Genomic DNA, 14,387 nt, shown 5'->3' with positions numbered 1-14,387 from the left:
GGAACATGGTTGGAACCATAACTTACACTCACGGTCTTATACCTACACTTTACAAATTGACATTGACATATACAAAGTTGTCACTTGTCATCTCCAAGCTCCGAGGTTGTCATTAAAAGAGATTAATCCATGATTAGAAACATCAGAAGTTGTGATTAAAATTAAATTCACTCCGAATTATACACATAATTGCTTTCATTTACAAATTGCTTTTAATTTACGAATAAGTAGTCTTCACTGAAATTTTATTAACGTTATAAACATTGCTAACAAAACGTATTTAAAGTGACAATAAAATGATGTTTGTGGTAGGAGATTGAAGTAACTTTTTTTTATATTTATATTTGTAGTATTGAACACGATTAATGTTTATTTTTTTCACACAAAGGAAAATATTGATTCCGGCCGTTATACGACGACCTCGCAGTCAATACAGTTTGGTCCATGGAATATATCATACGATATTAGTTGTATACTGCCTAGTGTCTGCTCGACGAAAGTTGTTTGTGAGCGAAATGATAACCAGTTTTGTCAATTTTGTATGTGAGTAAACTTTAAAAAATAATAAGTACCATAACATATAAACATAGCTTTGTATTTAGAATTTATTGTGTATAAGAATTATGTAGTTGTAATCAAACGTAAGTTGTAAATCAAATGAATTATCTAATTTGTAAAATAATATTAATATTTTTATTGACAACTTACGTGCCATTTAGAATTACAAAGTAATCCTGATGACTTGCAAGTGCATTTCTTCGACGAGCATTTTTTGAGACAGTTACATTTTTTTGAATCCTTGTCCTCCAGTCAACGACAATTTCCCAACAACTTCTCGAAGACTCACTTCTTTATCTTTAACAACTTCTTCTATTTTTATATAATCTTCAGAGGACAAGGTAAACTGATTCCGTGTGTAAAGCTGCTTTAATACTCAAGTTTTGGTACTCAATTGGTAAACCTCACTGTTCTTTACATCTATCACAACTACAATAATGTTTTTAGGATCAGTTTTAGCTCTGTCAGGTATTTTCGGTGTTACATTTTGGCCAACTTTCACATTTGGATATTTGTCAGCCGATACCTACGGCTTTGATTTTTGCAGCTTGGTGTTCCAAATTAAATTTTGCTTTGGTTTTTATTGTCTGCACATCTTTTATTTTCTTCGTAATTAGATATTCTTGATCATGAGTTGCGTTTTCTGTCTCTGAATCGGTATGTCAACATCGGTATGTAACATTTAGCGTGCCTTTAATGTAAATCCTAAGACTTATCAAGTGAATGATGGTAAAAGTACGAAACGCAAAATCGTTCAGGCTTTTACCATTAAGATTTGGTAAATCTTAGGTTACACTCTTAAATCTTAGGATTTACCATAATTCGTGCATTTACAGTAACATATACACTTGGTTTTTATTTATATATATAATAAGTATAAAGCCATTATACCAAGTATGGGTTATCCTGAGATAAGAACAGATTCTTAATAATGTAGATATGATTGGTTACTGTTAGATTTTAGTTTTCAATTGTGCTTAAATCTATTAAGAAATATTTTAATGACATAATTTTAAGTTATTGTATATATGTGTTATTAAATTGGTGTCCTTCCATTTTTCAAATGTGTTGATTTTAAGATTACTTAGTAATGAGCTATAACTTACTACTGTTTAATTTTCATTTCATTTCATTTTTAATTTTGGTTGTGGTATGCCTACATGTAATTCTATATGCCCTAAACGGAAGGGCGCCAATTTAATATCACGGTATAACTAACGTTTTAATTAAATATGTTACAGATACTGCAAAGAACTGAGTCTACCCCATTTTCCTGATATGGTGTTTCCAAAAAATATTTTGAAATTGGAACACAAGAGTGGGACTGCAATACAATTTAATCCATTGGATGCTTTGCGAAATGTTTCAACAAAAGCACGAGCTATTGAAGTAGCTTGTGCTGAAGAATGGCAAGAATCACGGTAACTTGTTGTAATAGCTAAAACATTTACTAGCATTTACATAAATGCTAACTGAGCAAGTTATATACTTATGCTTTAGCCTGTAATATCCCACTGCTGGGCATAGGCCTCCACCATTTGAGTAACAAACGCTATCAGATGTACATGATAACAACTGGGACCAACGACATAACGTGTTCTCCGAGGCACGGTGGGGAGACCCACAAAGACTGCACAAACACCCAGACCATGGCCAATATAAATGTTTGTCATGTGCGGGATCAAACCCGCAACCGCTACCGCAACAGCAACAAACCAGTGCTGTAACCGTTGCACCAACGCGTCGTTGTTGTAGTAAGCTATATAAGCTATAAATATAACCGGGCATATAAGCTATGATTATAGAAAACTTTATTCAAATGTGTATATAACATTTTTCAGATTTATGTACTCTCGCAATACACCTAATAGAAAATATATTGTTTTAGTAAATTGAATATAAATATTCTACATAAAAATTACTGTTTAGAGAAATGTTTGATGTTCAGATTGGTTGTACTACAATTAATAATATCTAACTTTATTAACTAAATTTGTGTTTTATTATAGAACAAAAAGATTAATTTAGTCTATAATTAAAAAAAAATCTCATTATGATTCTGTACTGAAAGTAACATAACATCAACTTGTACCTTTGAGGTCCATTTTTCGATTTATGATGTTACAAAAACTATACACATGTAATATTACTGAATATTTGTTTTTTTAGACCAAATGCAACAAAACCAAAGAACACATTTGATTGGACTTTTTCAACAGATTATAAAGGGACTTTGTCTGAAAATATTATCATAGAACCCACAGAAGAAGCCATTGATTTTGATCTGTTGAAGAGGAAAGAACAAATTATTTTTTATCATGACCTCACACTCTTTGAAGATGAGCTCCACGATCATGGTATTTCCAAGCTGTCAGTGAAGATTGTAAGTAATTATATATACTCAATAAAACAACTTTCGGAATTTTATCGCGGTTTATTAAGTTTTTTAGACGCCCGACGTTTCAGATACCTTACAGCAATCATGGTCACGGGAGGGCCGCAATAAAATCCGGAAAAGTTGTTACATTGATGAAAGAGAGTGAAATTCGTGTAAACATAAAAAAAAGAAAAAAATATATATACTATTTATTAAATTCGTTTTCCTTTCCATAAAATTATTTATTCATCTAAAAAATAAATATTTTTTAAATTAATTTTGAATTTACCAGAACTACCACGTTTGTTGTCTCGGGTAAATGTGCTTGTGGCTCTTGCAGCGTTTCCGAAATATCGAGATATGTCATATGCCCAGCAGTGGGATATTACAGACTAAAGCTATGCTAGCTAGTATGTCCCATGTTTTCAAAAGTGTTCATAGTGGATGTGAAAGCTTAAAAACTTGTATGTTAATGAGATGCCTATCATTTTACTTGATTGAAGAACAGGCTGAATTAGTGTTTTGTTTCTAATTTATCAAAAGTTTTGACTTGACTATGGCCAAGCTACGTAAATTAAGTTAGTTTTCCCATTATAATATTTACAATAGTGGGAAACTTGCATATGCATTAATGTTTATGTCTTCGAATAAGTTTGTTCTGTAAAATAAGATTTTTAATCAATAATATTTGTTACAATGTTGCCCTAATGTATTTGGTCCTTTGGTTCAGTATCTTGAAAATTGCAGAATCAATATTAGGCATTATGTTATATATTGAAAAAGCTTATAAAATTTTAACATGATTGATTACCAATTATTAGATGTTCTCACGAACTTTGGTTAAATTTTTATAGAAATAATTATAATTTATTTTAATTTTTCTAGAGAGTAATGCCAACATATTGGTATGTGCTGATGAGATATTTCTTAAGAGTTGATGATGTGCTGGTACGGTCCCATGAGACAAGGATGTTTCATTTGCTAAATAAAGACTATATTTTACGGGAGTTTACTGTTAAAGAAGCTAAGGCTCAGGATATAAATGTATGTATAAAAATCATTTTTTTTAAATATTATAAACACATCTAACACTCCATGTATTTCTCTGCACTGTTGTACTTTTTGTACCATTTTTATTTTTTTCTTTCACAACTATAATTTACATTGTATTTATAAAAAAAATATAAAAGATATTATCAACCCCACTGGGGCACGAAATACTAAGTTAGAGAGGAAGCCCTTTGTTAGCTACATATAACTATTTACATAATTTTTAGTATATAAAGTTTATTACTAATATTGTTTTGAAGTAGAAACTTTGTTGTTTTCTTTTAAACAATTAAATCGACAAATAAGCATACTGCTCACCTGATGGTGAGACCTGCAACACCAGAAGCATTGCAAATACAATGCTGACCCCCCCCTCCCCCCAGGAGCTCTGGTCACCTTAATCAACACAGAAATCCAAAAATGCTTGAAAGCAGTATTCTTTAGCTGTCGGTTTAGTTGGTCGAGGTACTTTCCCACTGGGGCTAGTCCAGATTTTGATCCAGATATTTTCCGCTGTACCACACCTCATGTAAAATTAATGTAACCCTATCACTTATTTCTTACATAAAAAATACGTTTATTATATTTCTTATTGTCATGTCAGTTTTAATGTTTCAAAAATAAATTGGATTACAAAGGATATTTTTAATAGTAAATTTATGTTACATTTCCGTAATTCTAATTACATGCTCAAATAAGTGAGCAATTTGAGGTTCACATACATAGCTTGTAGTTAATATTATTTTTATTTTTGTGTCAGGCTTATTATACCTCTAATTACAACAATTTTAAATGATTTGATTAAGTTCAATGTAAATTTGTCATTTACAGATTCCTACGTATCAAATGAAAGAAGCAGATGACGTTATACCTTTTCTTCCTGTAAAAGAAAAGAAAATGGAAAAATTGATTATAAATTTAGAAAAAAACTAAAGGTATTTTTGATGATCTCATTGAATGTATGTAAAAGTCCGATAAGTTTATTTATAAAGTGCTAAATGATAATTTTGTTTGAATTTTATTTTGAACCATTTACCTAATACCTTTGGAAAAAATAATATATACTACATATTAGTAAAAATATTTTATTTATTTTTATTTTTATACTTTATTGTACACCACAAATATATTAAACAAAGCATAAAGATAGTTACAGACAGTGAAGTACAATGGGCGGACTTATGGCTAATTTCTTCCAGACAACCAATATTAATCGTAACTGAATTATTTATACCATTATTATTAATTAAATAATGGTATAAATAAACCTGCATCTCCGACTGACCGTGTCGGTGCTCTAGCCAATTAATAAAATAATTTATCATCTAATTTTATTTTAATTATAAAAGTAACATCAAATACGGCAAAAAACCTAAAAGCTCAGCATGCATTTAAGGACTACAACAGCATGAAAAAAAAACTCAGTTAAAAGTTGAAACTTTTGATCCCGTTACTAATCGTAAGACTTCTGGCTCATCTGCCCTTCTGTTAGTCCGTATATTGTCGTATTGTATTGAGTATATATATATTTTTTAAGTTTTTTATATATTTCCTTTCTTAAGATTAGATACGACGACCGTGTGAATTTATGTATTTTCCGATATCATAAATTTGTAGTTTTTCTACACACGCTATTTCATTTAAAGAAATATACACAAATGTATATATACTAGATTATACATATATATCTAATACTATAAAATGGTAACGCCGTAGGACCGTAGGCGGATCGCAGATATCGTTTTCCTGTCTAAACTTCTGAAGGGGTTAATCGATGCACCTGAATTGGTTGAACGAATTAAATTGTTTGTTCCTCGTAAGGGTTGCCGCTTACATAACCGTAAGAAATATAGTTTACCCAGAGTAAAAAGTAATCTTGGTAGAAAGTCCATTGTACAGAATGCAATTTTTTGCAAATGGAAGCAGAGACGTTATCGATATGTTCTGTGATAGTATACCTACCTACAGTTAAAAATAAGCTGCATAATGAGCTCCGTGTTTTTATATTTTACATTGCTTTATAGTATTTTAAGTTTCTATTGCAATGAATTTTCCCTTTTTTATATTGAAATGTTTAATTTGTTTTTCTTTTATAATTAAGTTACCTGTTTCGATTTTTGTTTTATTTGTTTTTTTGTAATACATGCTATGTCCACATCTAGTAGATTGAATTGTCTATAATTCTATATTAAACGATTGTAGTCGGTTTTGAGGACTAATAAGAAAAAAAATATATCTACTTTGATGGACTCGTTTCGCATGAAACCTTTCGTGAGCGTGTAAACGCGGCTATAATATACAATGTTTTCCACATTCTACGAGAAAAAGAATTCGTTTTTTATAGGTGCTTTAGTTGTATGCGGCAGTTAGTATTAATATTTCACAATAGTATTATAAGTTCCTGTGAAAAATATATTTATACCTACTATGTCCAATATTTTTTTGTTACAATGTATTTATAAAATTATTTATATTAATATTAAAAAATTAAATTAAAAATTAAAGAAAAAACCAGACACAATAACCTGAGTTGCCTTTAAAAAGTAAAAAAAAAAGAAACTCAATATTAAAGTACAGTAAAAGCTAAGTATGTACGAGTATTAATAATTCTAAAAAAATACATAGCGTTGGGGGACCAGACCAAAAGAGTTTCCAACTCCAACTACGGTACGTCAGCTCAAGGCATTCTTGGGCATGCTTAATTCTTACAGGAGATTTCTTCCTAAAGCAGCTGCAGTCTAGGCTCCACTACATGCATTGCTGGCGGGTTCTGTCAAAGGGTCACAACATATTAATCTTACTGGGGAGGCTCTCGAAGCCTTCATCGCATGTAAGAACAGCCTCGCAGAGGCACCTTTATTAGCTCACCCCGACTGTACTGCTAAACTTGCTTTGGTGACAGATGCCTCCGATAAGGCAATCGATGCAGCTCTGCAACAGTACAAGAACGGAGCATGGCATGAAATATTATCCATACGACAGGGAATTGCTCGCCATATATGAAGGCATTAGATATTTCAAATTTATGCTCGATGCCCAGCATTTTGTCATCTATACTGACCATAAGGCGATCCGTTTTGCATTCCATGAAAGGAAGAAAAACTGTTCACCTAGACAGTATAGACACCTCGATTTCATTGCTTAGTTCACATCCGATATCCGACACATATCTGGCAAAAGTAATGTAGTTGCCGATACCTTATCGAGGATTGAAGAACTAGGTAAACCGGTGAGTACCGAGAACATAGCCCAAGCCCAATCGTGCGACTCAGAGCTCCAAACTTTTCTAACAGCAGGTTCGTCTCTGCGTTTAAAGAAGCTGACCGGTACCTGGAAGTCAAGTTCCACTGTATTGCGACGTCAGTACAACGACCTCTAGACCCTATGTACCTAAGATTTTTCGCAAGCAAGTTTTTGAGAGCCTTCACTCGCTGAGTCATCCTGGCTCTAGTGCTACTATAAAACTCGTTGCAGAACGATTCGTCTGGCTTAGGATACGCAAGAACTGCCGTGAATGGGCTCGCGCGTGTCTAGCATATCAGAAGGCCAAGGTCAATCGACACATTACTGCACCTCTCGGTACGTACACCTTGCCTAAAGTTCGTTTCATCCAAATCCCCATTGACATTATTGGCCCTTTACCACTTTCGCAAGGCTATCGGTATTGTCTGACGGCGGTAGACCGATTTAATCGGGGGCTGGAAGCAGTTCCGATCGCAGATATTACTGCGGAAACAGTGGCCCAAGCACTCCTGTCAACGTGGATCACTCGATTCGGTTGTCCATCTACAATTATAACCGACCTCGGTCGTCAATTTGAGTCGGCGTTATTTCAGTGCCTCGTAAAGACTGCTGGTTTCGAGCATAAGCGCACGACTGCGTAGCATCCAGCGTGCAACGGCATAGTGGAAAGATTCCACGGCCATCGCCAACTCAAACATGTAACAAAGCAAAATAACCTGGACAAAATTTTCAACCTTTTTATCAAACATCATAGACAAAGGTATGGATCAACAACTTCAATTGCAACCCTAACACACAGAAGAGCCGAGAGAGACCAATTATTTCTATATAAGATTATTAACGGCCAAATAGACAGCCCATTTCTACTTCGTCACATTAATTTTAGTTGCCCCCGAGTAAATTCGCGCCTTAGAAACTTGTTCTATACTCCTCTTGTTATTACAAATAAAAATAGGTAAAAAAACTTTTTAAGTTAAACGGTTTTATGTTAAACATACATTGCAATGTTTAAGATAAATGTACTAAAAACCAAAAAATAATAAAATAGATACAGTCGTGGGAATTATAAACATATGCATAGACTAGACTAAAATAAAACCGTGGGGCACGTCAATTGTCTACAATCGTTAATTAAAATGTTTGTTTTGTAATGTTACACTATAATTAGGCAGTTGTTCAACCGACAACGATGGACGTGTGATAAGTAGGCCTAGAATGTGGAAACAAGCTAGCAAGCTCGATTATAAGCGAGTTTTAGGGTTTCATAGTGGTGAGCGAGTAGTACTTTTATCATATGTTTTGTCGATTAAAGACAAACTACGAGCAGTGAAACGATTCCTCGCCAGCCAGCAGTGTGAATGTCCAACGATAAACTAGTTGAAACATCTCTTTTATTTACATGGAGTGTATAACTATTGGAATTTCCATGAGCAAGAAAATAGTAAGTAACTTCCTCACCGTCTGCGGGCCAACTGCCTATTTTAACGACGAATTAAACGATTCTTCTATCGCACATTAAGTCGATAATTTGTAGACAATTGACGTGCCCCACGGTTTTATTTTAGTCTAGTCTATGCATATGTTTATAATTCCCACGACTGTATCTATTTTATTATTTTTTGGTTTTTAGTACATTTATCTTAAACACTGCAATGTATGTTTAACATAAAACCGTTTAACTTAAAAAGTTTTTTTACCTATTTTTATTTTCTAGTTTTTAGTTTTTATTTCGCATTCTGTTTAATTCATTTAGTGCTTCATTATTGCAAGGCCCATCTTAAATATTGAGGTTGTATAGTGCACTGTATTCTTCTTGTCAAGCCCTTTTATTTGATACCCATATTGGTGGGATTGATAAAAAATTGTTATCAGACATTTGGTAGCGGCGGCCAGCTTAGATTTCAATTTTGCATAGTAAATTATATTCTACTTGTTGAGACCTTTCATTTGATACCCATGTTGATGGGATTGATAAAACCTAAGTTATACGCCATTTTGTAGAGGCCGCCATCTTGGATTTTAATTTTATATAGTACATTGATTATACTGGTTGAGCACTTTCATTTGATACCCATATTGATGGGATCGATAAAACCTACGTTATCCGCCATTTTGTAGCGGCCGCCATCTTGTATTTCAATTTTTTATAGTATATTGTATTCTGCTTGTTGAGCCCTTTCATTTGATACCCATATTGATGGGATTGATAAAACCTACGTTATCCGCCATTTTGTAGCGGCCGCCATCTTGGATTTCAATTTTTTATAGTATATTGTATTCTGCTTGTTGAGCCCTTTCATTTGATACCCATATTGATGGGATTAATAAAACATAAATTATCCGCCATTTTGTAGCGGCGGCCATCTTGAATTTATAATGATAATGAATAAACATAATTGTATTGTCACCAAAATCCAAAGTGTATACAAAATTTCAGATTAATCTGTTGACAGGAAGAGGGTGAAATTTGAATTACTAAATTTGACCCAAGAATAAAAAATAAAACAAACGGGGTGAGCTAAATAAAACCGTTTAAAAACACACCTTCATACATCGTTCATGCCACTTTTATAATCAACACTTACAAAACATTGACCCTTTTGGCTGCTCAATAAGTATTTATAAGAGGACTGTACGACAGAAGCTGATGGAAATATTTTAATTTTAATAATTTTTTTTCCTGTCCTTTTTATTTACATGCTGGCCTTTTTGTAATTCTTTTTGTACATTTTGAATTGGCTAATCGAAATTATTAATATTATGGTGTATTTGTTTTGTATCTTTTATCTTTTTAAAATACCTTAAAAATTTTGCTATTTCTCTTCAAATTATTTTGCTAATGTATTACTGTTATAATTATTAGTGAAAACTTCGCCCATGACTATTAAAAACGTCGGATGTGAAAAACAGCAACTTTACAGGAGAGCGATTCAAAGTGTAAAAGGCGTGTATTTTTTTACTCATTTTAAGCAGGATCATGAAATTTTAGAGTAATGCTGTACAGGCTATTTATATTTTGGATGATATTATTACTAGCCGGTATTTAATGTGTAAATATGAGAAAAGTCACTTGTTACATTTTTAACGGGTTAAGACTAATAGGTACTGATTTGTCAGATGTACCACAACCGACATTGTTGCTTGTACGGAATTGATGATTGCTTGTCGGAAATGCCATTTACGTCATTGTTCATTGTTAGTATTTATAACAAATGTATGTCGTATGTAAATATTACTAAAAAACAAACACCAAAAATTTAAAAAAGTGAATATATTTATTTAGAAATAACAAAGAAAAGTTTGTTGAATAAAAGGAATCGTCAAAATAAATACAAAATGTTTCTTTTCACTTAAATAACTCAACCACCCTCTCACCCTAGCCCTCTTCCCGGGGGTGTCGTAAGAGGCGACTAAGGGATAACACAGTTCCACTACTACCTTGGAACTAACAAAGCCGACCGATGGCGGGATAACCATCCAACTGCTGGCTTTGAAATACACAGGCCGAAGACGGGCAGCAGCGTCTTCGGTGCGACAAAGCCAGCCCTGCGGTCACCAACTCCCTGCCCAGTGTGGTGACTATGGGCAAAACACACGAGTTCATGCCATTTTTGGCGTAAACTTATGGAGGCCCATGTCCAGCAGTGGACTGTGATCGTCTGAGACGATGAAATAACTCAACAAATAATTACAGCTTTTGTTTTTTTAAAACTAATATTCAGATTAACTAAATCAAATCAATCTTCTTATTGACAATCAACAATTGGTGGCATAACTAAAATCTACTAAACAAAACACAAAATCTTCTATAATAATTATTTAGATTTAATAAGACACTTGGGTAGTAATCAAAGATTTGGTTAAATCTAAGACTTATATTAATATGTTTTAGATTAATCAATGAAAATCAGTCTTCTTCATCCAAGAAGATTCCTTTCCATACATTATAGAATTCTGATAAAAATTGTGATATCCTAAAAATTATATTCATATTAAATTCTGTCAAAACTGTGTCATAACTGTTACATATTTCATATGTGTCCAGTGTAATTAATATAATTCAAAGCAAGGATTTAAAATCCAATATTTCTGGAGTTATCATCACTTTAACTTCATAAGGTTCACCTTCAGCTTTGGCCCAGCGAACGAGGCAGCACCATTCCTCTGGTATATAATATAGCATTTTGCGTTCACTACGCGCTCGATGATTGAATGCACACTATCCCCTTCATTTTGAGTATGACCCTTCTCCATGAAACAGTGAGTAATCGTGACTCCAAATTCTTTTACTGCAAGCAAGTATAGAGAAAAAACCTTCCTTCCGTTCCTGTTCTGACCCGGGCTATAGTCGGACCAAAATTTCTGCCTAGACTATATGCGTTTTCTTATATATATATTGATAAAGTCAACCTGAAACTTCATTTGCACAACGTTTTGCAATAGCTTCGTGGCACATAAAACATGTAGCTATTTTGTTAGACAAATTATAGAACGTAAAGTTTAAGGTAGACAATTTCATTTTGTAGTAAAACACGCTTACATATATATGTGGTGTTATCAAAACTTTTTCAAAATCAAAAGTAGCTGCTAATACTTCTTCATTCGACTTAGTTTCATCTTTATCTACTGATTATTTTTCATTTGTAGGTGATTCTTTACTTTCGTATATGTGTGACAAGTATCATAGAGATCTTTTTTTAGGCTTATGAAAGCCAATTTAAAAGTTTGCGTTAAGTATATTCCTATTTATTTGCTTTGTCACTATATTTTTTTAGAATCAAACCATTCCGTGTATATGCTATACACTAGAGAAGCACTATCCACACCTTCTAAATATAGTTTCTTTGAATTTTTGCTGACACAATATGATACTATCAATGAAAACGATTTGACATCATTACACACACTTCTCATCATCTCTTTATCTATAATTCAGTTCTTGTGCTAATATTTGCCACGTTGATCTACTAAAACTGAAATTCGTTCCTCAAATTTTTTCCATTATGTAGTGAGATGATGCGCTTACCTGCAGATATTGTAGTTAAGAACATTACACACAATAACTTTTTATGGTCTGGATGGAAATAGTAAAATTTGATGACCATACTTAGTAGTTATTGAGGTAGGGCACAGCAAGAAATATCCTGCTCAAAATATGGAGCAGCCCGACTGGGGTAGTACCTCGACCTTACAGAAGATCACAGCTAAATAACGCTGCTTTCAAGCAGTTTTGTGTTCCTGTTAGTGAGTAGGCTACGGTAATCGCTTACCACCAAGTGAGCCTTACGCTTGTTGGGTGATCTAGTTATATATAAAAAAAAATGAGTTCACTCATCTTGAAAAGTTCTCGGTATTAGAAGCTCAATAGGAAAAAAAAAACATAGGCACCAACTTCAAAATTATAAAATATTTATTAATCATTTCTGATTAACTAAATCAAAATACGAATTACTTTGTACTAAGTAAATTTATTTTTCACTTTTTAGTTTCCTGTTTGAAGTCGGTTTTTTTTTTGTTAAAAATTATTTTATTTTACAATTTTTAGCGATGGGTAGACCTAACAAGGATGCTTTTTCTTTTGTGTCGGGGGTCCGGAAACATACACAATACACAAGCACAAACACCCAGACAATGACAAACATCTATATGGCCAATACAAATGTCTGTCGTGCGCGGAGATTGAACCCACTAACGCCAGCGCAACAGCCGGTGCTGTGACCGCTGCGCTAACGCGTCGACATACTATGAGTAAAGTTCGCTATCAGGTGTACGTAATAACAACCGGGACTGACAGCCTAGCGTGCTCTCTGAGGCTAGGTTGGGAGAACCACAAAGATTAACAACTAGACCGAAAATAAATATTTGTATAAACATTAATATCCACTCCGAGCGGAAATAGAACCCGCGACCGTCGGTGTTTAGGCGCCGCCGACACGGCACATGCACCATTATATCAAAGCGGTTGTTAAACAGCAAAAGGTAACTGCTGTAAATTGTTGAGAAATTCCCTCGAGTGTTTATGGGCTCCATCATCAAACCTGGTCCTGCGACACAGATGATCACACAGCAGGTAATTGCTATAAATCGTTGAAAAGTTCCCTCGACTATCTTTCGTCTCCATCATCAGACTGTAATGGCACTTGTAACTCATATAGATGCAAAGTTCTCATCAATAGAAACGAATTAAGTTCAAACAGCAGGTAATTGGTGTAAGTCGTTGAAAAGTTCCCTCGACTATCTTTCGTTTCCATCATCAGACTGTAATGGCACTTATAACTCATACAGGTGCAAAGTTCTCATCAATAGAAACGAATTAAGTTCAAAAACCAGGTAATTGCTATAAATTGTTGATGAGTTCCCTCGACTATCTTTCTTCTCCATCATGAGATCTTTTAGTACTTAATGAAAACATGATTAAATTTACTAGTCACCATTACGATTTTTGAAAGTTTCCCTCGATTTCTCTGGGATCCCATCATCAGATCCTGGTTTCCTTATCATGGTACCAAACTATGGATATCTCCTTTCCAACAAAAAAGAATTATCAAAATCGGTTCATAAACGAAGAAATTATCTCCGAACATACATAAAAAAAATATATACGGTCGAATTGAGTAACCTCCTCCTTTTTTTGAAGTCGGTTAAAAACGAATTATAATAGTAGACAAGATAGGATCTTATCATGCGTGGAATTCGTGTTTTGTCTGGGAACAAATAGGTATATTACGAATTCGACTCTTGAGACCGATTAATGTTATCTTAAAAAAAATTGCGTATATCTAATTAGGTACCTCAGTTGCGATATTAAAAACCTTTGTGGAAAAAGTTAAATTGCTTAAACGTACCAATACATTACACGTCCGTCGACTTTTTAGACAAAAACTTTTTCAGAGTAGTAGCGTTTTGAAAATTCCTAAAAGTTTTACCTCCATGACACCTTTGATAATTTCTCTATTTTTTTTGATTACCTACTAAATGTTTTAAATAGTAACTAGAACCGACCACTGTATGTGCTTACCAAGAGGCGCCAGGGAGACCTACAACTACAAGGATATACACCCAGATCAGAAGCAAATATTTGTACTAATTCGAAAGTATGTCTGGAGCGAGAACCGAACCTGCAGCAGGTCGTATTATGGCAACTAATCGCACTACTAAA

The 14,387-nt window shown here is 33.6% G+C and overlaps 1 protein-coding gene across 1 annotated transcript; it reads left to right on the top strand.

Moving 5' to 3' along the window:
* Nucleotides 1-97: 97 nt before the first annotated feature.
* LOC123653345 (TIP41-like protein) lies at nt 98-4,990 on the top strand. The gene is made up of 6 exons (XM_045589361.1): nt 98-308; nt 389-543; nt 1,800-1,979; nt 2,728-2,941; nt 3,821-3,979; nt 4,817-4,990. The coding sequence occupies exons 1-6, from the start codon at nt 297-299 to the stop codon at nt 4,916-4,918; spliced, it is 822 nt and encodes a 273-aa protein (XP_045445317.1). The 5' UTR covers nt 98-296; the 3' UTR covers nt 4,919-4,990.
* The last annotated feature ends 9,397 nt before the right edge of the window (nt 4,991-14,387 follow it).

This window comes from Melitaea cinxia, chromosome 4 (genome assembly GCF_905220565.1).
Source record: "Melitaea cinxia chromosome 4, ilMelCinx1.1, whole genome shotgun sequence".
Taxonomy (NCBI): Eukaryota; Metazoa; Arthropoda; class Insecta; order Lepidoptera; family Nymphalidae; genus Melitaea; species Melitaea cinxia.
This window is presented reverse-complemented; position numbering and strand designations above follow the sequence as displayed.